A 25,337-nucleotide genomic window follows, 5' to 3' on the forward strand; every position below is an offset into this window, starting at 1 on the left:
TTATCATCATATGTAGTCAAGGTAACAGCATCAATAATATGAACAGTGCATAGCATCTAGATTTATTGTTAATATCTGAATATTTACTTTCAGATATTGGCAAGTATCCTGCATGTAACTTGTAGTGAAAATTTCTTTTGTCAAAAACAAAACATGTGGGACACAGTATATTTCAGAACAGCCTTGTCATGCATTTAAACAATGTTGTGTATATTTTATTTTATTTATTTTTTATTTTTTTGTCTTTTTGCTATTTCTTGGGCCGCTCCCGCGGCATATGGAGGTTCCCAGGCTAGGGGTCGAATCAGAGCTGTAGCCACCAGCCTACGCCAGAGCCACAGCAACGCGGGATCCGAGCCGCGTCTGCGACCTACACCACAGCTCACGGCAACGCCGGATGGTTAACCCACTGAGCAAGGGCAGGGACCGAACCCGCAACCTCATGGTTCCTAGTCGGATTCGTTAACCACTGCGCCACGACGGTAACTCCTGTTGTGTATATTTTAAAGATTGATTGGACAAAAGAAAGCTGTAATATGGTGCTTTGTATACATTAGTATCAATAGTGTGGGATTTCTAATGACCATTGGTTGCCTGTGGAGAAAGTAATTCATTTGCTGTTATTGTTTACTTCTTGGAGCAGTAAACAAACTAATTTGCCTTATTTTTATAAGCATTTCTTTATGGCATATGGCATCTTCTGAAAGGACTCCCTATTCATTTATAGGGAAGCTCCCCAAATTGATGTGCAGAGATGTAGGTGGAAAATCAGAGAGAATGTTGTCATCTTGAAAGCCAGTTACATTATACTGTTACCACAATTCCAGATCCATGGTTTAAGTGCATGTAGATGTACTTATTAGCAATAAAAATACAAGCAAAGGCAGAAATCTTTTGAAAATATTCAGAAAGCATTTCTTCAGACTGTGCACTTTCAGTTTGTGAGATTTCTTCGATAAAATTACATCATAACCATTGGCCAAAACTTTAAGTCTAGGAGTCGAAAAGTAGATAAATTTTATCTCAGTACTGTAAGAGAAATGTCAGTATTGCCATTAACAGTCCCTGTTATTGGCAGAATTAACCAAAAGTACTTTATTCTTCATTTAACCTAAGTTGTAAGTAAATATATAAATTAGTATCCTAAATGTGCATTATAGGCCAATGGAATAATCTAGCACTAGTTATGCTGAGCAGTTATTTTTCTTGCAATATGTTGTGTTTTAAAACCTTGGTTACTAAATTTTTTAATAATCTAATTATAATTATTAAATTTTGACAAGATTTCACATTTATTCTTATATCACAAGAGTTCAATCTGTGATAGTGATATTCAGCTTCAGCTGAATATTGATTTTACACTAAGTCATTCATAAAAAATAAGTATTTGCTACATGTCTAACCTGCCTAAAGAGATCTCAGAATTTCAGTATTTTGGGTTGCAGATATACAATATAGCATTTTGCAAAACTGGTTCATAAGAATTAACTAAGATTTAATTTTTTGGTCTTTCAAAAGGTATTATAATGTTGAATTTTCATTATCACCATATAGACCACAGTGCACATGTTGCTGTGAAATATGCAGTACAAGGCTATTGTGAAAAACAAGTAAAATAGAAACTTTTTTTTAGGGCCACACCTGTGGCACACCTGTGGCATATGGAGGTTCTCAGGCTAGGGGTCCAATCAGAGCTGTAGCCACTGGCCTATGCCAGAGCCACAGCAACGCCAGATCCGAGCCACATCTGCGACCTGCCCCACAGCTCATGGCAATGCTGGATCCTTAACCCACTGAGCAAGGCCAGGGATCGAACCTGTAACCTCATGGTTCCTAGTCAGATTTGTTTCACCTGCGCTACGTTGGGAACTCCTAGAAACATTTTTTCCTTTTAAAAGCTCATTTTGGCTTTACTAGGTCTTTTTTATTTCCAGAACATTTTTTTTTTACATTTGATTCTTGATTTTATACTACTTTTTAATATTTTATTGGCGTATAGTTGATTTACAAAGTTGTGTTAACTTTTTCTGTATAGCAGGTGATTCCATCATACATGTATATATTCCTTTTCATATTATTTTTCGTTATGGTCTCTCACAAGATACTGAATATAGTTCCCTATGCTATACGGTAGGACCTTGCTGTTTACCATCCTATGTTTACTGGTTTGCCTGTGCTAATCCCAGACTCCCAGATCTTCTTCTCTCCTTCACCCACCATCCCCCTGGGCAACCATAAGTCTATTCTCTATGTCTGTAAGTCTGTTTTTGTTTCATAGGTGTGTCAAGATGTGTCATATTTTACATTCCACATATAAGTGATAGCATATGATTTGTCTTTCTCTGTTGGACTTACTTCACTTAGTGTGATAATTTCTAGGTCCATCCATATTGCTGCACATAGCATTATTTCATTCTTTATTATGGCTAAGCAATATTCCATTGTGTACATATACCACATCCTCTTTCTCCATTCATCTGTCAGTAGACATTTAAGTGCTTCCATGTCTTGGCTATTATAAATAGTGCTGCTCTGAACGTAGTGGTGCATGTTACCTTTTCACATTGTAGATTTCTCTAGATGTATGCTCGGGGGTGGCATTGCAGGATCATCTGATAACTCCCTTTTTATTTTTTTTTAGAGGCTTTCATACTGTTTTCCTTAGTGGCTGTATCAGTTTATATTCCAGTTAGCGGTATGAAAGGTACACCTTCTTCAGCATTTATAATTTGTAGACTCTTTTTTTTTTTTTTTTTTGTCTTTTGTCTTTTTTGTTGTTGTTGTTGCTATTTCTTGGGCCGCTCCCGAGGCATATGGAGGTTCCCAGGCTAGGGGTTGAATTGGAGCTGTAGCCACCGGCCTACGCCAGAGCCACAGCAATGCGGGATCCGAGCCGCGTCTGCAACCTACACCACAGCTCACGGCAACGCCGGATCGTTAACCCACTGAGCAAGGGCAGGGACCGAACCCGCAACCTCATGGTTCCTAGTCGGATTCGTTAACCACTGCGCCACGACGGGAACTCCTGTAGACTCTTTAATGAGGGCCGTTCTGAGTAATGTGAAGGAATACCTCATTGTAGTTTTGATTTTCATTTCTCTAATAATTAGCAATGATGAGCCTCTTTTCATGTGCCTCTTGGCCATCTGTATGTCTGGAGAAATGTCTGTTTATATTTTCTGCCAATTTTTTGATTGGGTTGTTTATTTTTTTGTTATTGAATTGTGTGAGCTTTTTGTATATTTTAGAAGGCCGCTAGCGCAGATCCACTGAAGTCAGGTCCCAGGACTGTAGAAGTCATGCCCCTGGACCCGCTGTGGGAGCTGAGGAGGCAGCTCAGACCCTAGCTGGACCCAGCCTCCATGTCTGTGTGCTCCCAGAGCCCACGGATGCTAAGGCCAGACCTGACCCAGCAGAGGGACTACCTATTGTCTATTTGGATGTCCCTCAGGTGCTGAATTTACAAAGCCAGCAGAGGAGGTGTAAATCTGCAGCTTATGTAGCTCTCGGGAGAGGTTTCAGCACTGCTTCCTAGGTCGTACAATCCTTGGGGCTCAGCTTGGTTTCAGCCCCACCTTTGTACATAGATAACCTGTTGGTGTCTGCTCCCAGGGCCTGCCAGGGTGGCAGTTGGTGCAGGAGCTGGCCAAGATGGCAGCTGTGGCACAGGAGCCTGCCCTGGCTGGAGCCTGGCTAGGAGCCTGGGCAGGTGGGGCTGGCATGTGCAGGAAGAGGCTGCTGTGGTGCCTGCTCTTCACATGCCACTTAACAGTAGCAGTTCACTTCTGTGGAGGGCCTGGTCCTCTGTGAACACTCCTGGTTGTGATCTTACCACACTCCAGCTCCTTCAGGCTGTCTCTGCGTAGCCAAAGCAGGCTTCTTCCCCAGTCTGTCCTTTAAAAAGCCCCTCCGCATACCAGTGGATGCGTGTTTCGCGGGCCCTCTGTGTAGGTCTGTCTGTTCTGCCTGTCACAGAATGGTTCTGGCATTCTCCTCTGAACCTCTGAAGCTCCTTTTCTGTCCTGCTGATCTTGCTGGAAGGGGGCTTCCCAGGGTGTGGGAACCAGCTTCAGCTTCCTCCCTGTCCTGCTTCTCTCTTTCTTTTTTCCCCTTTAGTCCTATGCAGTTACGTGGAGATCTTTCTTATCCTTTCAGGTGTTTGAGGTTTTCTGCTGGTGTTCAGTGGGTGTTCTGTGCGAATTATTCCATTTGTAGCTGTATTTTTAATGTATTTGTGGGAGGAGGTGAGTTCCACATCCGGCTACTCCACCATCTTCATTACCCTCAAATAGGAATTTAAAAATGCTCAGAGAACTACAGCATCCTATTAAAATTTTTCTTTTGTTTGTTTTCTTGATTTTTCTTTAATACATTTGATGTCTTACATGAGATACTGTTAAGTGCCAAGCAAGGTCCTATTAAAGTTCTATTTTGTTACATATTAACAGATAAATAATGATAGGCAGTTTCTTTGTAGAAAGAGATAACAAAGAAAATTAAACCAGATGAAGACTCAGGTGAAACACGTATAGAAATTCTGAGATGTTTATAGTTTGCTCTTGCATAATTAATTATTTGAGAAGTCACTTACCATCTCTTTCTCCTCTTCTGGACGTAAGCTAATTGCGGGTAAGGACTGTATTTGATGTGTCCTCCCCTGCCTCTCAGTGCCCATTTAAAAGGTACTCAAGGATTTGCTGATGTAAATTCATGGTTGTCATTCATCAAATATTTTCTCCTTTCTTTTTCTCTTTTTTTCTTTTTCGGGCCACATGTGCAGCATATGGAAGTTCCCAGGCTAGGGGTTGAATCAGAGCTGCAGCTGCTGGCCTATGCCACGGCCATAACAATGGGGAGCTGACCACGTCTGCATCCTATACCACAGCTCACAGCAACACCTGATTCTTAGCCCATTGAGCAAGGCCAGGATTCTCATGGGTACTAGTTGGGTTCCTTACCACTGATCCACAACGGGACTGCTTGATTCCTGCTTAATACTATGTCAACATGTGCGGTTATAGCGTTGAAAACTTTGATAAACATCATTTGAAATGGCTATTATTGCCTGTCATATTTGATAGAAAGATATGTTTCTTGGTCATTTCCATAATTTTGGTGTTTACCTTGTACCTCATTTTTTGCTGTCATAAATAATCCTGAATTGAATATTGTTATTTTTTAGTCCATTTCTGTTTTTTTTTTTTTTTTTTTTTTTTTTTTTTTTACCTTGGTATAGATTTCTAGAGTGGGAACTATTAAGAAGTCAAAGAGTAAGAACATTTTTAGAATTCTTTTTTTTTTTTTTTTTTTTTGTCTTTTTGTTATAGGGCCGCACCCACGGCATATGGAGGTTCTCAGGCTAGGGGTCTAGTCAGAGCTGTTGCTGACGGCCTATGCCAGAGCCACTGCAACGCCAGCTCCGAGCCACATCTTCACCTACACCACAGCTCACAACAACGCCAGATCCTTAACCCATTGAGCAAAGCCAGGGATCAAACCCACAACCTCATGATTCCTAGCTCAGATTCGTTCCGCTTCACCACGATGGGAACTCCTAGAATTCTTAATTATGTCAAAATCCTTTGTGGAACTGTTATAACATTTCGCATTTTCACTAGCAACAATTTTAGAACCTCTTGCCAGTATTTAATTTTTTTTTTCCTTTTTGGGCTGTACTTGCTGCATATGGAATTTCCCAGGCCAGGGACTGAATCCAAGCCAGAGCTGCAACCTATGCCACATTGCTGCAACACCAGGTCTGCTGTGCCAGGCTGGGAATTGAACTGGTGCCTCCACAGAGACAAGCCAGATAATTAACCCACTGTGCCACAGCAGGAATTCCTAGTGTTATTTTCAAAGCATTGTTAATTTGATAGAAGAAAATGATGTGTTATAATTAGCATGTCTGGGACTACTAAGGAAGTCTAACTTTTTTCCCCAAAATGTTTATTAGCTATTCCTTTTTTCTCTTTCATTAATTTTTTGTTTATGTCTTGTTCTAGGGTCTTAGCACTTTTTCGTGAGCTTTTTCTTTACTGAGGCTAATAAGGTGTCACATATATAGCAGATACTATTTCCTAGTTCTTTTAATTTTATTTTTTTAATATGCTAAAGTTTTAAATAGTCGCTTACATTTATTATTTTCCTTTGTGATTTTTCTCACTGCTATTTAGTTCAGGAAGTTCTCTATGAAGAAATCAGATAGATATTTCCTTTTCCCCTGTGTTTTTTAAGTATTTAATATGAAGTGTAGTAACTATGGAAATAATAATTATTTTATACTTAAGTGTTTAATGTATTTGGAATCATGTCATCTGGTATTATATAAGGCTGTAAATTTGTGGGTTTTTTCCCCCCAATTAGCAAGCCACTTATTCCAACACCATTCGTTGAGTAATCCTTTCCACTTCATTCTTGCTGTAGCTATTTCTTACTTTTATGAATTTCATGTCAGACTAGTTCTTTCATTTCCCAACTAAAATGATGCAGTGCACTGTTATGTATAATCATGTTTAATTATACTGTAACCTAGTTTTCTGTGCTACTTTACAGCCTAAATGTAGAAACTGACACTCCAAGAAGGAGACCAAAAATCAGTTCTTCATCACAAGGACTTGTTAAACTCCAAGAAACATACTCAAATGATAATCAAATTATTATGCAGAGTCCTTCTACAAGTGGAACTAAAAAAGATATAAATAAATATGTAGATTTTAAAGATATTAAATTGACAAATGTTACGAGTAAGCTGGACCATGGAATTAAAAACTTTAGCAGTCCTAAGATTGCCAAAGATGTGAAACCTAAAGCTGAAGGCCAAGCAAGTGAAAAAAAATGGCCTCATTTACTTGCTCAGAGGGAGAAGACGAAGGAACTCAAGAAAGAAAGGTACAATAAATTTAGAGACAGTTCTGAAAAATATGTTTTGGAAAAATGCAAGAGAATTCAATTTTCTCAGGATCATAATTCCAAGAGGATAATTAAGGAACCCCTTGCATCTAGAAGAAGAAAGATCAGTTTCAAAATCCCAGTAAAATCTCGTGATACCCTGCAGAAGGTTGTAGAAGAAAACGTCTTCAGTTTATATTCTAACAAGTCAAAGACTAAACAGGAGAGAAGAAAATGCCTGGAAGACTCCCAGGTTTCATTAAATACGACGAGGCACAAAAGTGAACATTTATTTTCAGATTCCACGTATAAGCAGACTGTTCATGAATGGGAAGGAAAATATCATAAGCATCAAGAAAGTATTGTTTCAAGTTCTAGTGAAAACCTAACTCAGGTAAGGCAGTGCAAAATGAAGGATGTAGGCTTTAGCAGAGTCTTAATATAGTTGGATTTGAATTGTTTCTAGCATAGATTATTATAGAGGGCCGGTTCTGTTTAATCAGGAAGATATGTGTTGATTCATTTATTTTACCCGTTTAATTCCAACATCTTTAGGAAGCTATCCTGGCAATCATCCAGGATCCAAAATAGAAGGGAAAGTGTAAAAATGTAGAAAGAAGCAGCTACAGAAAAGCACTATAACGCTTTAAGTTCTTCTCTAACCCCAGGTACTGTAGAACATCCAGGAGTTAATATTCTAAATAGCTATTCCTTTCACAAATTATTTTTTGAGTGCCCTGTGTGCCAGGTATCACAATCATCGTCTCTGTTTTCAGAGACTTATATGAGGAGACACATAAACAACCACCCCATGGCTGATATCACCTAATATGGAAATACTTGTAGGGGATCAACATGGCCTTGGTACACTGGGGAGGATTAGCTTGAGAAGGTTTATTGGAGGTGATAACATGTAAACTGAGAACTAAAGCCTGAATAAGAGTTATTCAGGTAAAGACAAGGTGGATGGGGTTGGAGAAGCAGGATGTTCCAGGCAAAGGGAATTAACATGTACAGAGATGAAGGCTTTAGAAAGCTTGGCACATTTTTTTTTTTTTTTGTGCTTCTAAATTGTGCAGTAAATCAGCATTTGTGTACTAATTTGAGAACTTAATTGCTATAGCCTTATTTCTATGGCAAATAAAATTATCTTTAAGAGAACTTTTAGAACTTCAGAAATTCTGAAATTTAGAGACTGATTATAAACAGTGGTGTTTAAGTGTACCCGCTTTCATGAATTTGGACCATAGACTGCAATATAAGATACTTCCTTTGAAAAACAGCAGTTTTAACTAGAAGGGCCAGAAGAGCTTGAGAGAGAATACACTTTGTTCACTGAACTTGAAGGGGTCCAAAGAGGGAAAGAATTGATTTTGTTCTTTTTATTGCTTCCTTGTTTTGTCTTTTTAGGGCTGCACTGCTGGCATATGGAGGTTCCCAGGATAGTGTTAGAATGAGAGATGCAGCTGCTGGCCTATACACAGCCACAGCAACATCAGGTCTGAGCCGCATCTGCGACCTACACCACAGCTCACAGCAATGCCGGATCCTTAACCCACTGAGCAAGGTCAGGGATGGAACCTGCGTGCTCATGGATGCTAGTCAGATTAGTTTCCGCTGAAACATAATGGGAACTCCGGAGACTCCAGTTTTCTTCTTGTGCTGTATAACTAGTTCTCTAGAGTAAAATACAAGAAAGGAATCTGAATTTTCCAGTATGTTCACTGAACATCTTTGTATCATTGCTTGGTGTTCCCTTCATGCTGTGTATCTAAGGACCAGTATGAGAAATCCCTTTACTGCATCTTACAGATTTTTTTTTTTCTCTCTGTGTAGAAATAATACACAAACCGGAAAAAGTACATAGCATGAATGTTAAGTTCTGGAAGCAATTTTTGCATGCTTACTTTCCAGGTTTTGGAATTAAAACTCTTTTAGTCCTTTGATAGTAGTCTTATCTGACTTAGTCATTCAGACACAAGAGCAGCAAGTAAATATTGTTCTTATCTTGAATATATTTAGCATATACTTGACAGTAGCTGATTATCTTAATATTATGTTTGTTGTTTTGTTTTCTGCATAAATTTCTCAATAGACAATTATCTTCCTAAAATAGTTATACTTTACAAAGAAAATTGTATTTTTTTGATTTAGTTCATCCTGTTATGCTTTCCTGAGAAAATGACTTCTGTTGTTTTGTAGTTTTATAGTCTTTGATATACATCCCTTAGTTTGTACCTTCCCCTTACCATTGCCAACTAATGTTCTAGAGATTTATAATTTATATGCCACTTTTATAAATGGTATCCCAGGAGTTTCCATTGTGGCTCAGTGGTTAACAAACCCGACCAGTATCCATGAGGATGTGGGTTCGACCCCTGGTCTCGCTCAGTGGGTTAAGGATCTGGTGTTGTTCATGGCTGTGGTGTAGGTCACATGGCTTGGATCCATCATTGCTGTGACTGTGGTGTAGGCTGGCAGCTACAGCTCTGATTTGACCCCTCGCCTGGGAACCTCCATATGTTGTGGTGCAGGCCTAAAGAGACCAACTAAAACAACAACAACAACAAAAAATGGTATTCCACTTAATTCTTACAAGTCTGTGGGGTAGAAACTCATCAATTTGATTATCAAACATTAATAAACTTACCCATTATATTTCTGGTACATTTCTAGGTTTTGGGGACTTAGAGATAAAAAGAAGCTTTTTACCCTCAAGAAGTTCTCAAGGAGGTTAATTAGTAGTAAACAAATAAAATTGCAAATACAGTGAAACAAATGTTAGAACCCTAGGAGTTTGGCTGGTGTTAGTATAGATTTGCAAGTGATTTAAGGAAGGGCTTATTTAGGTGGAAATTTTTTGTTTTTTTTAATCTTTTTTTTGTCTTTTTAGGGCCCGTGGCATATGGAGGTTCCCAGGCTAGGGGTCCAATTGGAGCTGTGGCCACCAGCCTACACCGCAGCCACAGCAACTCAGGATCTGAGCCACCGCTGTGATCTACACCACAGCTCATGGCAGTGCCGGATCCTTAACCCACTGAGCAAGGCCAGGGATTGAACCTGTGTCATCGCAGGTGCTAGTTGGGTTCGCTAACTGCTGAGCCATGATGGGAACTCCCAGGTGGAAAGTCTTAAGCTTGGTATTGAAAAATGTGTACAGCAAGGAATAGAAGTGTTGTCCGGCTAGGGGAGAGGACTGGTGTGTCGTACTGCCCAGAGTTGTGAAATTGCAGGGCAAGAGTGTACCTGAGCACCTAAGTTGTTCAGTTTGAGTTGATATGAGATGTGTACAGAATCTGTAAGAGAGGAAGTTGGAGAGGAACCCCGAGTGCAGACAACGGATTACTTTATCTTTCATAGGATAGATTTTCTTTAATTTTTTTTGCTTTTTTAGGGCTGCTTTTTCCATGGCATATGGAAGTTCCCAGGCTAGGGGTCCAATTAGAACTACAGCTGCCAGCCTACACCACAGCCACAGCAACGTGAGAGCCAAACTGCATCTGCAACGTACACCACAGCTCACGGCAACACCAAATCCTTAACCCACTGAGCAAGGCCAGGGATCGAACCCGCAACCTCATGGTTCCTAGTCGGATTCGTTAACCATTGAGCCACGACGGGAACTCCAGAATTTTTTTTTTTTTTTTTTTTAATTTATGCTGTAGATAGTTCAGAGCAGTGGAACCAGGGAAGCATTATAATCAAGTTTTTAGTTTGGAGTCACTCCAGCAGATAAAACCATTATTACCCTCTTTATTGTTACTCTCTTGTCCGCTACAGGAAGGTTTTACTCCAATGTGTGTATTTAATGAAGGCAAACAGTTAAATGCTCATTAAGACTCTTTTAATAAGGAGATTTTCAGGGACAACTGACATGAACTTTTCTGGATTTGGAGGTGATAGAAAAATACATTGAAATCTCTGAAAGTGACCTGTGGTCAAAGGAGCAAAGGGCAGTAGTGACCTAAGTGAAAGAATGAAAATGCTTCGACTGTGAGGGATCACAGGCAGTTCCGTAATAATCTCTAGCTTGCTTGGCACCCCTTGGTTGACAAGAACCTAAAGATCTAGTGAAATTTAACATTGGAGAGGGGGTTATAAAATCCAGGGTCGTGGAATAGTAAACCTGTTACAGACCTATGTACATGTGAAGGCTGATGTTGGGAAGTTAGTGTAGAAGTTGAATTCCCAGTAAAGCAACATATGATACCTTTGTTTAAAGAGGGTCTGTAATTTATATACAATCTCTTGTAAAATATATTTGAGTTCGTGGTTATCTTGGAGAATTCTTAAAAGATGATTTGGTTTGGTAGTAACTTTTGCTGAGTTCCCTGTCTCCTGTATGTAGGGTCGGGTAAGACTGGTCCACTCAGAAAAAATGCTAGTGAAAAACTGAAATTAGAGAGATTTTCGATCTCTGCTAACAGACAAATATAAAACACATATCTCTGGTGCTCTACTCATAAATGATAAGTTGTACATTTTTCAGCCTGTCTCCTCAGCCATGTAATAATCTTTGAGTTCCCTTTGTTGTTTTGTCATGTCACTTATTTTATTTTATTTTGTTTTAATTTAATTTAAATTTTTAGGCCCACACCCAGGGCATGTGGAAGTTCCCAGGTTCAGGGTTGAATTGGAGCTGCAGCTGCTGGCCTACACCATAGCCACAGCAATGTGGGATCCCTAACCCACTGAGCGAGGCCAGGGATTGAACCTGCATTCTCATAGGTACCAGTCCAGTTCATTAACTACTGAGCCATGACAGGAACTCCCTGTCATATCACTTTTAGAAATGGCTCAGTCACTCCTGGATGAAAATTTCTTACCGCTAAAGGCCAGCCTTTGCCATGGTTGTTCTATTAGGGACACATGTACTTTTATTCTTAGAACATGAGTATTTTTAGAAATATATATGAATGAGTAAATCCTAAAGAATTTCTGCCATGTTTCATAACTTAATAAATAAAACTTTTCTATTCTAGGGACAGTTTTTTATCTAGGGGCAATTTCAGCTCTTGGAGGCATTTGACAACTGATTTGAAGGAGCAATTTTTGATTGTTTAGGTTGAGGGGGGGTGAGTATCTAGTGGGTAGAGGCCAGAGACACTTCTAGACATCCTACAGTTCATGGAATAGTCCCCTGCAACACAAAGAATTATCTGATCCCAGATGTCAGTAGTGCCAAGGTCGAAAAACCTTAAATTCTTCCTTCTTAACTAATAAAATCACTTTTCATTTCAGAGTTTTGAAGCACCATGTTCTTCAGTGTCACCTGAAAGTATTCAAGATGCAGATGAAGAGGTTACTGATATATTTATTTACTTTGAATATTTTTAATGAAATTAGGTCAAACAGTTCCTAATTTAATAAAAAAGACTGTAGGAACATTGGTAGTATGAAAACAACAATGATGGTTCTATTTAATTCAATACCTAAGTTTTTATAAAGTCATGAAAAACTATTTGGAAAAGTATTTACATTTACTTGGTCACATTTTGGTCTTTTTTTTTAGTAAGCTCTGATCTGTTTTGAATAAAGAGCATGGAGTCTATGGCTCATGAGTTACATGAATTTTGATGTAATGTTATGTTTTTGCATGTTTATGCCTTTGTTTGCCAAAATGCAATTTGGTATTAACATGTTTTTCCCTTATTTTTCTAATTAGCAACAAGATGAAAATGTTCAGTGAAAATGAGAGCGCATGCATATTATTTTTTATCTGCTGCTTCCTTTCTTAGCTATTATCTCCTGGTTGAACCTCATAGAATTATTGCATAGAACTTTATGTCACCTGCTCCTAAATTAAAATTAGATTCATCGAACACTGTTTTTCTGTTTAAAGGAGACTTTAAAACTGTACTGATTGCTGTTTATTTGTGACAGTTTTATTTTTCTGTCTTTTGGGTCAGAGCCCCTTGATAGAAGAAAGATTTCTCACTTGTGCTCTAAAGTTAGATTATATTTTATTTACACCAGAATAAGTACATCAGAGAACTATATCCCTGAAGTGATAGGGTATTAAGATCTAGATTTCAGTTTCTTTTTTCTTTTTAGGGCCACACCTGTGGCATATGGACGTTCCCAGGCTAGGGGTTCTAATTGGAGCTGCATCTGCCAGCCTGTGCACAGACAAAACAGTGCCAGATCCAAGCAGCATCTGTGACCTTCACTGAAGGTTGTGGCAACGCGGGATCCTTAACCCACTAAATGAGGCCAGGGATCAAACCCACATCCTGATGGATACTAGTTGGATTCTTAACCTGATAAGCCACAACAGGAACTCCTAGATTTCAATTTTTTGTAATTCATAAACAATCTTAGAAATCTCAAAAAAAAGTACTCATCATCCAGATAAAAACATTTGGCTCTTCAGGTACTTTGAAATGAGAATTATTTTGAAAGTCTATTATATACTCAATTCTGTATGAGGTTCTTCACATTATTTCATTTAATCCTTACTAAAAGGATATAGGTGTTTAATATTTCTATTGTGTAGTAAACTCAGACCCATGGTTTTTAAATAATATGCTTGTCTGAAGTTGTAGAAATAGTAAAATAATAGAGGAGCGCTATTATAAAAACTTTGTGTATGCTTATAAACCTGTATTCTTTTAGGATTTTTTTTTGCGGGGGTGGGGGGCTGCACCCCACAGCATATGGAAATTCCCAGTCTAGGGGTTGAGTTGGAGCTACAGCTGTTGGCCTACACCACACCCACAGCAACGCAGGATCCGAGCTGTGTCTGTGACCTACACCACAGCTCACGGCAGTGCTGGGTACTTAATGCACTGAGTGAGGCCAGGGATCGAACCCACATCCTCATGGATCCTAGTCAGATTCTTTACCGCTGAGCCACAACAGGAACTCCATAAAATCTGTCTTCTATTCTTTTAGCATGTGGCTGCTATCTTTTTGTAAATTTTTTTCTTTCCGCAAACTCTCATATTAAATGTATTAGTTAAGAATTAATTGATTTCCTTTATTAATCTGCAGAGAAAATAATTCAAAATATTTTATTGTGAGTCTTTTGCAATTTAGATGCAGATAGTCGAAGAGCTTCATGCTGCACGTGTGGAAAAAAGTGTGGATTTACCTTTGGTTCCACCTTCTGGAGAGTTAACGAATATGGAGATTGACGTGGTGGAAGATGATGTGCATTCCTCTGCTGGTACACCCTATATGTATATGATAATGTTTATGATCGCCTATGTCTTTTTAAGAATTAGTGTGATAACATTCAACTTTTATAACATTTAGACAAAAAATGTTAAAATGTGCTCTTTCGAAATAAGCATGGTATATTTCTTTTAGCTATAGGAATAAGGTCTAAGATTTGTCTTAGCATCATTTGTTTTATATATCTCACATTATTAGAGTTTCTCTTTTTGCCAAGGGGCAATAATCAAAGTTATGAATTGTCTTGTATTCTTGCTCTTACCCATAAGTTTTAATTTCAACTTTGCAAAGCACTGATCAGAAATAATGCAAATTGCTCAAAGGTAATTATATTCATGGCTTTCTTATTTATATAGTAGAATTGTGATTATTCTTACCACTGAGAGAAATAATGATAAATATTTTCCAAAATATGTTGGTATACTGTTTTGACCTGTATTTGTAATGATAGTAATGTTATATTACATTCATGTTACATTTTTCAAATTATTGTGTTTTCCTGTGCATTAACTTACCTAGATGTTTCTCATATAGCCCCATGAAATAATGCTAGAATTGTTTTTTTTACACGTATTTATCTCTTCACTTATATTTCAGAGTATATTAAAATTAGCTTATCATTCCTGATTACATAACTACCAGTGATATGGTACAGATTTTGGCAGCTCAGTTACTGCTGGTACAAATTAGTTTATGATTTAAAATCCACCTATAAGCAATATATAGTTTTCTACTGGTAGATAATTAAACACTGATTACTGTTCTTTCTCTTAAGAATGTTATAAATGCATTTTTGTTTTTGTTGTCTAAAGAACTGCCTTCTCTTAAGAAGGCTATCGAAGTTCTATGGGACCAACATTTTAGTTATTAGACAAGTCCATTATTGAATGTCACAAAATCCTCACTTTGTTCTTTTTCTTTAGCAAATACTGCTTCCGACAAAAAGCTTCTGCTTGTTATTGACACAAATATTCTGATGAATCATCTCAAATTTCTTAGAATTTTGAAGACAACAGAAATCGCAGGTATTTATAAAATGTATTTACTGATTCCGATTTTTCTTATTTGAGGTGGTATTTTATATTATCAATGATGTGGGTTTTTTCCCCTGTACAAACTCATTTCCATTTGGGGACTTCCCATGTAACTCACAACATAACGTAACTACTTGGCATTGCTTCTGCAGTGGTTGTAGCTTGATCTATTTGGATGTGCTATTATGAATACATAGGTGTATATGTGTGTATATATATATATACACACAGACACATATATAGTAAGGCATAATCACCTTAAATTTACAAAAAAGCCTTTACAGGTTAACCTAGCTTCTAAATTTATTCTTCTTTGATCTCCAGTAGTATTTTGTGTGTGTGTGTGTGTGTGTGTGTGTGTGTGTGTCTGTGTGTGTGTCTGTGTCTTTTTGCCTTTTCTAGGGCCGCTCCTGCAGCATATGGAGGTTCCTGGGCTAGGGGTCTAATCGGAGTTGTAGCTGCCAGCCTACTTCAGAGCCAGAGCAACATGAGATCCGAGCCGTGTCTGTGACCTACACCACAGCTCACGGCAACACCGGATCCTTAACCCACTGAGCAAGGCCGGGGATAAAACCCACAACCTCATGGTTCTTAGTCGGATTCGTTAACTGCTGAGCCACAATGGGAACTCCTAGTATTTGTTTTTGTAACATTCTCTTGACACTTACATCTGTTTTTAGTTTCTGTTTTTTATGTTTTATCCTTTCTTTTAGATTATGAGTTTAAATCTTTCAGTTCCCCTACAGCAGTTTGATTTAGTAGCTCAATAAGTATTTGTTGACTTCTAAGAAATCTTTTTATTTTTAGGCTTTGACAGACTTGTGTTGATAATTCCCTGGGTTGTTGTACAAGAGTTGGATCGTATGAAGGCAGGAAAATTATTGAAACATGCCCAGCACAAAGCTATACCTGCAGTTCATTTCATCAATGACAGTCTCAAAAGTCAAGATAAAAAGCTTTGGGGTCAGTCCATACAGCTTGCATCTCAAAAACTTTGTGAGTATTGTTCTCTCAGGGTGCTTCCTGATTAAAATTTGTTTGTATTCTGGCTTATTATTGAAGGGAAATTTTAAATATTTTGATATTTAAAATTTAGAAATATTACTGCAGGAGTTCCCGTCGTTGCTCAGTGGTTAATGAATCCGACTAGGAACCATGAGGTTGCGTTCGATCCCTGGCCTTGCTCAGTGGGCTAAGGATCTGATGTTGCCGTGAGCTGTGGTGTAGGTCGCAGATGCGGCTCGGATCCCGCATTGCTGTGGCTCTGGCGTAGGCCGGTGGTGATTTGACCCCTAGCCCAGGAACCTCCACATGCTGCAGGAGCGGCCCTAGAAAAGGCAAAAGACAAAAAAAAAAAAAAAAAAGAAATATTATTGCAGTGTGAAATGGCAGGACATAGTGATGCTTTGGGGCATTCTTTTAGACTTGTTTGGAGGTCTTTGGTTTTTACTTTTCTGCTTTTCAGACCTTGTTAGGTTATATCTGTATTTCACAGATAGTGACTGTATAGCTTTTTGTGCATATTTATCTAAATTACAGTACTTTGGATTCTGTTTTTAAAATATTATGTTGAGTGATGAGGCCAGTAAGAGGTCTAGGTTTCTCGTCGTTACTATCCATAGTTAATATAGAGGCAGGCATTGTTTTCCTCTGGTTTGTCAGAACCTGTAATAGGAGGTATTTTTGTAATAAAGGTCTATAGATTTTCTCCTGATTTTATTTTTTCCCGTATTGGTTTTATTTAAGTCATTTAAAAATAAGGCTTGGAGTTCCTGCTGTGGCACAGTGGGTTAAGAATTCTCTTGTGATAGCTCGGGTCTCTGGGGAGGTGTGGGTGCGATCCCTGGCCTGCACAGTGGATTAAAAGGATCCTGTGTTGTTGCAGCTGTGGCTTGTATGCCGTTCCTGGCCTGGGGACTTCCATATGCCACAGGTGTGGCCATAAAATAAAATTTAAAAAGTAAAATAAAGTTAGTCTTAGAACCTAATATGCTCTTCTTGTTTTAATGCTTGAATTGGTATTACTTGATCTTAGTTTTGTTAAATTGCTCTTTTAATCAAAGATTGTAGATATGTAATAGACTATATAATTGTCTGTCAGATAAATCTTTTATGTTCAGTGTATCATTGTTGTCTGTCAAACTGATTATCTAAAACATTCTTTATATAAAATCCATTGTACTTAATACATTTATTCTGTCAATGATTTTATATTCTTTAGAAATATCTTTCATTTTTATTATAATAAAATTATATTTTATAGTCTAATGATAAATTGAAATTCTCATAAAAAACTTAACTCAGGATTATTGAGTAAAATTAAATACTTGTTTGGAGAGAAGTGAACAAAATAATCTTTAATTACTCTTTACATCTATCAAGCACATTTGCCTCCAGCTTATTTAATAATTGATTATTTTCCATGTATTATTTTCTTTTACATAATCATTGAGTATTATAACAATGTTTTTTTACACAAGCATTTTACATTTAAAAAAAATGCCACAACTTGAATACAGATAGCCCATGTTAAATAGCCTTAGTTGACCATAGTTTCGGTGTTGTCCTTATTCTTTTCAAAATTGTATTTATTTGATGTGGTATATATTATGGTGAGAAGAAAATAGGATTTGAAATCTGATCGATCTGGTTTATAAGCAGACCTGGGAAAGTTAAAGGTGAGGAAACTGATTAAAAGAAATTGGAGGAAATAACCTCCAGGTGAAAAAAATAGTTATGGTAAGGTCTTATCTATGTGGGTTTGATTACAGAAACTAATGAAGTATTCTCTAAATAATGAAAAAAAATAGTTGTGAAGATTGGTTGAGTTAATATATTAAAGTACTTAATGGTTTATGGTTTAAAGTAGAAAAATAATTCTTTTGTGTCCTCTTATATGTAAAGATTATACAGATTGATTAGAAAAACTAAAAATCCCTTTCTCCTAAATGGACAAAGATTATTAATAGGTAATTCACAAAAGAAGAAGTACACCTAGTCAGCCCTTTTGTTCAAGGCAAATATTTTCCTGTGTGCTATTTTAAATATTGTTAATTTCTTATGTGTAAAGACTTTTCTTTTTTTTTTTTTTAATTTTTGTCTTTTTTTGTCTTTTTTCTACAGCTGCACCTGTGGCATATGGAGGCTCCCAGGCTAAGGGTCTAATTGGAGCTCTAGCCGCCAGCCTATGCCACAGCCACAGCAAGACCAGCTCCAAGCCGCGTCTGTGACCTACAACACAGCTCATAGCAACGCCGGATCCATAACCAACTGAGCGAGGCCAGGGATCAAACCTGCAACCTCATGGTTCCTAGTTGGATTTGTTTCTTCTGTGCCGGGACAGGAACTCTGACTTTTCATTTTTATCTTTTCCTTGTCCCCTTGTTATTTCTTTTTATTGCTTCTAGGTTTAGAAAGGTACTCTTTGCAGTACCCAATAGGAACACTTACAGCGCTCAGAGCTGGAATATGTATTAGTAACTTTTCAGAAGAGCAGTTTACCAGTGTCTATCGAGAAGCCTAAAGAGATGATTCTCTTTCTAGAAATTATTCTAAAGAAATAATCAGAGATGCTTACAGTGATTTATGTAAGTAGTGTTCATGATAGCATGATTTATACAGCAAAAAATTAGAAGCATCCTGACTGTCTGACACTTGGAAAAGTTACATATAATGCTATAGCCACATGAGAGAATACTGTACTTTGAAAAATATTAATGATATTAAACAAAATAGGATGTTAAAAGTTATAAGGAGTTCTCATTGTGGTGCAACAGTGTTGACACTATTGTACAACAACCATGTCTTGGTGGTCCCAGGACACAGGTTTGATTCCTGGCCTAGCATAGTGCGTTAAGGGGATCTGGGGTTGCCACAGCTGCAGTGTAGGTGACAACTGTGGCTTGGATCTGGTCCCTGGCCCGGAACTCCATTTGTGGTGGGGTGGCCAAAAACGAAACCAAAACAAATAAATAAAAAATAGAAGATTATAAAAGTAGAATCCTAGATTTCTTAGATTAAGTCAGCCAGAGAAGGACAAATGTTACAAAAAATCACCTAGAAATTTGTCTCATAGTTTTGAAGGCTAAGAGTCTAAAGTCAAGGTGTCAGGCATTTCCATTGTGGCTCAGTGGGTTAAGGACCTGACGTTGTCTCTCTGAGGATGTGAGTTCGATCCCTGGCCTAGCTCATTGGGTTCAGGATCTGGTGTAGTTACAAGCTGTGGGTAGGTTCCAGATGCAGCTCAGATCCGGTGTTGCTGCGGCTGTGGCATGTAAGCTCCAGCTGCAGCTCCAATTCCACTCCTGGCCTGGGAACTTCCATTTGCTGCAGGTGTGGCTGTAAAAAGAAAAAAATTTTTTTAAAAAATAATGAAATAAAGGTGTCAGCAGGGTTGTTTCCTTCTGAGGGCTGTGAGAGAAAGATCTATTCTAGACTGCTCTTGGCTTGTAGATTGCCTTCTCCCTATGTCTCTTCATATCATCTTCTCTTTCTGCATGTCTGTCTCCAAATTTCCCCTTTTTTATAAGAATACTTGTCCCATTGGATTAGGGCTGACATTAATGAACTCATTTCAACTTGTAAAAAACAAAAACAAAAAACCCACAAAAGAAACCAAAATAGGATTTAAAAAAACATAAAGTGCAATCCCAAATTTCTTAGATTATGCATATATACTTACAGATAGTGAATATTAATATTGGTTATATTGAGCTAGTAGAATTATGAGTTATTTTAATTTTCTTTATATTTTCTGAATTTTCCAGATTTTCTATAATTATTTTATTTTTGTAATTAGATAAAAATAGTTAAAGGCAAAAATAAGGTTTTTGTTTTTCTGATACCTCCCACACCATTTGTTCCATCATTTTTATTATATTTTTCTTGAATCATTTATTTGCCAAATACTTGTACCAGACACTGTTCTAAGTGTTGAGGCTACAGCACTGAATGAGGCATATAAAGCCTGCTGTTGAGAATCTTTAATTCTTTTTTTTTTTTTGGTTGATCCTGTGGCATGCAGAAGTCCTGGGGCTGGGAATCAGACCCAAGCCACAGTAGTGACAGTGCTGGGTCCTCAACCCGCTGGGCCATAAAGGAACTCTGAGAAACTTTAATCTATTAAATCTTAAAAGTCATATTAACTATAGTTTATACAGAATTTATTTTGCTGTCAAATGTGAGTAGAGCTGATTGCTGTTGAGGTGCCATTTAAGCCGAATCTTAAGTAATAAATATTTACTACTTAAGAAGCACTCGGTGGCAGTTCCCTGGTGGCCTAGTGGTTGGGACTTGACACTTTTCACCACAGCGGCCAAGGTTTAGTCTTGATTTGGGAACTAAGATCCCACATCAGGTCACTGCATGCAGAAGCACTTGGTATAACCATATATTGGGCCAAGTGTTTCATATGAATTTTCTCAATCACCCTAATGAAGCAGTTGGCCCCTTATTATATGTCTAGTAAGTGGGAAAGAAGGGATTCAAACCCACATCGGTCTGTTTCCAGAGTCTGTTTTGTTCACTTTTGACAGTTCCTCAAGCAGGTGCTCAAAAATATGTTTTGAAAAAATATCTCTTGAATATTCTTGTGGTTTTATGTGTGTCTTTCTGTCCCATGTATCCTAGAAAAAAGTGACAGAACAGGTAATCTTGAACTTTGATACCTTTAGAGCAGTTACTATGCACTTTAAACCTCCTTTCATTGGCCAAATTGCTGAAGTTTAACCAGTGATTTTGAGCTGCCCATTTTGTATTATTGTGGTATTCACTCTGTGAGCTAAAAGCAGGAAAATTGGCTGCTGTAATAAATGCCTGTCTGACTTCCTGGTTGTCTGAGGAAAGAACTGAATCATGTCTCCCTCAGGCTCCTGCTGTGAGATCAGTTGAGTTCTGTCTAGACTTCATCAGGAGATTTATGAGCCCCCATAGAGCTTGTCTTTGAATATCCAATTACCTAGCATAGGGACCTAGTGCAAATTAGACCCTATATAATATTTATTGCATGAATGAATGAGTTTTCTAATTTGAAACTTTAGAGGACTAAGTAATATAGGCTAACAGATGAGGGAGAATAAAGGTTATAATCTGGGAACAAAAAGTTGTGGCTCAATGGCCAATATGTCTTGAATTTTACTAAGAGACTTACCAAGAACTTAAATCAGTCTTTAAGTTTAGACTCCGAAGATTCCTATCCAGATACAGGTCTGGGGTGTAGTCCTGCCATCTGTATTATTAGTAAGTACTCCCAGGGAGTCCCGAGGCAAGTAGTGTAAGGACTTAACAAGAAACATTACCTTTGGTCCTATTTCTACACATTACATTATTTTCACAAAACAAAAACAAACCTTTGCTACACACTTTAAGGCTTGGAGAATGCCAGAGGACACTACGTCAGCCACTAATTAACGTTCGTTGGAAATTACTTTCTGTATTCTCTTCCTAGGACCTATACTGCCTTCTCCCATACAGCTATCTCTAAATGTTATTACTTAGAGGGTAAGAAAAAGCAGACACATGAACATGGTTCTGTTGCTCGCACCACAGTTGCTCATTATTTTCAGACTCCTTTTATGTTAAGATAATTTGAAGCATGATGTAATCATCTAATTTACTTGTAATTTCCAGGTGGCTCAACTGAGACTGTAATTCATAGCTTTTGGTTTCTAACATGGCACTTAACCTACTGGTCACATTTTTTTCCTTTGGGTTTATTACTAGGCGTATCCTATTCCATTTTAGTAGTAAACTAATCACTTTATTAAACTTACAGCTATATGCTGCCTGAATTCTTGATCCAGAATTTTCAAGGCATTGTTTTTGCTGTTTCTTAGTTTCTTCTTTTCATTTAAAAAGTTTTCTTTATTTTAGATGATTCGATTTGTAAATACGGCCTAGATTATTTTCAGTTCCCAGATTTTTACTGTGCTTATTGACTGTGGCTTTTGCTAAATTTGCAGATGGATTGAGTGATGAGAACAATGATGATCGTGTATTAAAATGCTGTCTTCAGTACCAGGAATTATTCCCTTGTTCTCTTGTTATTTTGTGCACGTGAGTTTCATGGTCATTTTACTCTTTTTTTTTTTTTTTTTTTAAATAGCAAATTTTACCAAAGACTTTTTAAAAATCATACTCTATCTACCATACCAAAGATCAGAAACATACATAATTTTCTAAATCCACCAGTAAGCATAGTCTATCTCACATTCTTATAATGTCCAAATTATGGAAGAATAAGATTTGAATCTTATGATATTTCAATTTAATTTATATGGTATTCAGAAAACTTTTGAAAATGCGGAGGAAAGTCAAGTTACTATCCGAATAAAATAGTTTAGAAATAAAAATCTGACATTTTAGGTCATGAGGCAGGAGAGTTAATTAATTAATTGATTAATTGACTTGTAAGGAAGGGCTGGTTTATGCTGCTGTTATGTCCTGGATACCTGTTACAGTTAGAGTTGGAATTCTGGATCTACCACTTACCAGCTTTGTGCCCTGGAAGGTTGCTTAACTTAGTGTCCTTGTGTGTAAAATATAGGGAGAATAACAATATCTGCCTTATGAGGTTATTGTAAGTTTTTTTTTGGCCGCTCCGAGGCATATGGAGTTCCCAGGCCAGAGATCAGATTCGAGCCCTAGTTTTGACGTAAGCCGAAGTTGTGACAACACCTATCCTTAACCCACTGTGCCGGGCTGGGATCAAATCTGCGTCCCATTGCTTCCAAGATGCCACCAATCCCGTTGTGCCACAGTGGGAACTCCAATTGTGAGTATTTAGACAGAGAAAAAAATGTGTGTATGTGAGTGTGTGTGTGTGTACACTTAGAAGAGTGCCCAGGACATAAAATTATCTCAGTGAGAGTTTTTCCTCCTTTGCCCTTCTGCCTTCCATTCCCAACTAATACTTTCATAACGCAGTTCTAAGATAAAAGTAACATATGTTAGGCAGAATTGTATTCATCATGTATGAGAAAAGGCTTTGAAGGAACTGACAAGAGCAATTTTAATTTGCAATTTTAGTCTGAATTTCATTCACTGCAAAATGGATTTTGTACAGTTTTCATGATTTTGCCTAAGTTCTCTGTGAAATGGAGTGATTATAGAAATGAATAGTCCTTAAGATTTTTCTTATAAGGGCCCTTGGTTAGTTATCATTTTCGCTGTGTTCAAACATAATGTTACACATTTTTATATTAAAGGAAATATTAGAAATTTCTATCTCTAGTTTTAATTTTTTTAAAAAATCTAGGACATTATATCATCTTGGAGTTTGTTGAAGGCTTAAATAGAATTAGCAGTATATTAATCATTTTGAATTTGAGATAAATTGAGATCATTGTCATATAATTGTTATTTTTTTAGTTCAACTTAGAATGAAAATTAAATTGGTGAGATTGTATCAATTCTCCATTACTTCTGCAGTTACTGTTTTGGAATTAACAGTTGTAGCAGTTTTTAGTGAAATGAACATGTGTAGTCAGACTTTAATTCTGGCTTTATTATGTTCTAGGTGAACCTATTTTTTTTTTAATTTTAATTTTTTCTTATAAAGGGTAATAATCATACTGTGTGAGTCACATGTATTTATTTTGAAGATACATTTATATTACTTACATAGCTGATGATAAATAATATTAATTAATAACAGCGATAGGAGAACCCTTCTATAACACTAGGTACTATACCTCATTCTAAGTGCTTTACTTCCATTTACAGTTCTAAGTATGGGTCAGCAACTCTGTTAATATCTCCAGTCTGTTATTTCTCTTCTAAACTATGGACGAGTATATTCATCTGCTTACTCATTATCTCTACTTGGAGATCTCATAGACATCTGGAATCTCCCATCTCCAAAACTGAACTCCTGATCTTTCCTTCTCTACTGTGCTCCATCTGAATAAAAAGTGCTGTCTTTGACCTGTTTGCTAAAGCCAGAAACCTTGGAGTCATTTTTTATTTTATTTTATATTTTCGATTTTTAGGGCCATACCTGTGGCATATGGAAGCTCCCAGGCTAGGGGTCGAACCGGAGCTGTAGCTGCTAGCCTACACCACAGCCACAGGAACATGGAATCCAAGTGGTGGCACCTGTGTCCTACACCACAGCTCACGGTGGTGCTGGATCCTTAACCCACGAGCGAGACCAGGGATCGAGCCTGTGTCCTCATGGATACTAGTTGGGTTCGTTAGTGCTGAGCCACAATGGGGACTCCTGGAGTCATTTTTGATTCCTGCCTTTCCTTCATGATCTATATCCAGTCAAATAAAAGGTTTTGTATGTTCTTTTCTTTCTCTCCTCTGCCACCATCCTGCATGTCAAGTGATGTTATTTTTCCTCTTCCTTTTCTGCTCTTAGACTTATTTTGCTCTCAACTTCCACACTCCTTCATTTTTTTTTCAAAAAGTAATAATAGCATTTTTAAAAAGTTTAATTATGAAAAATTTCAAAGTGAAGACTTAATAAACTCCTAAGTACTCAGCTATAACAGTTATCTGCTGTTTTTCTGTTATCTATAGTTCTGTCTACTCCCTGTCCCTCATATGATTACTTTTATATAGTTCTTTTTATTTTGAGGGAAAATGTGTAATATTAAAATACCCAAATCTCAACTATATAGTGTGTCTACACACAGTGGATACACTGGTGTAGCCCACCTCCCTCTTAATACATGGATTAATTTCAGAAAATACTCTTTTGCCCCTTTTTGTGCTCTTTTTTTCTAGTTTCTTAAGATCAATGCTTAGATCATTTATTTGAAACTGCTTAAAATTTCCTTTTAAGCACTGCTTTAACTGTACTCCACAAATTTTGATATGTTGTATTTTTATTTTCATTTAGTCCAATATACTTCATAATATGACTTATGACTTCTTTTTGACCCATTGATTATGTAGATATTCATTGCTATTTATTCCAAATATTGCAAATTTTCCAGTTATCTTTTTTGTCATTGACTTATACTTTTATTTTGGTTTGAGAACATAATTTATACAATTCCTATTTTTTTACATTTGTTAAACTTTGTTTTATGGCCAGGAATAAGGTCTACCTTGGTGAATGTTTCATGCACAGTTGAGAAGATTATATTCTGCTCTGCTCTTGTGGATAGAATATTCTATAAATTTCAAGTAGGTCAGTTTCGTTGATAGAGTTTGGGTCTTCTAAAACCTTACTAATTATCTGTCTACTGCTATAATTACTGAGAAAGGAGTATTGAAATCCCCAACTGTAAT

General features: G+C 37.3%; 1 protein-coding gene across 3 annotated transcripts in view; it reads left to right on the forward strand.

Moving 5' to 3' along the window:
- Nucleotides 1–25,337, forward strand: part of SWT1 (SWT1, RNA endoribonuclease homolog) — a 106,534-nt gene that overhangs the window by 8,257 nt on the left and 72,940 nt on the right. For all 3 annotated transcript variants that reach the window (XM_013979933.2, XM_005667827.3, XM_005667828.3), the window contains exons 5-10: nt 6,553–7,282; nt 12,130–12,189; nt 13,927–14,056; nt 14,988–15,089; nt 15,906–16,094; nt 22,058–22,151. In XM_013979933.2, coding sequence (XP_013835387.1) covers nt 6,553–7,282; nt 12,130–12,189; nt 13,927–14,056; nt 14,988–15,089; nt 15,906–16,094; nt 22,058–22,151 — 1,305 coding nt within the window. The remainder of the gene's footprint in view (nt 1–6,552; nt 7,283–12,129; nt 12,190–13,926; nt 14,057–14,987; nt 15,090–15,905; nt 16,095–22,057; nt 22,152–25,337) is intronic.

This window comes from Sus scrofa, chromosome 9, assembly GCF_000003025.6.
Source record: "Sus scrofa isolate TJ Tabasco breed Duroc chromosome 9, Sscrofa11.1, whole genome shotgun sequence".
Lineage (NCBI taxonomy): Eukaryota > Metazoa > Chordata > Mammalia > Artiodactyla > Suidae > Sus > Sus scrofa.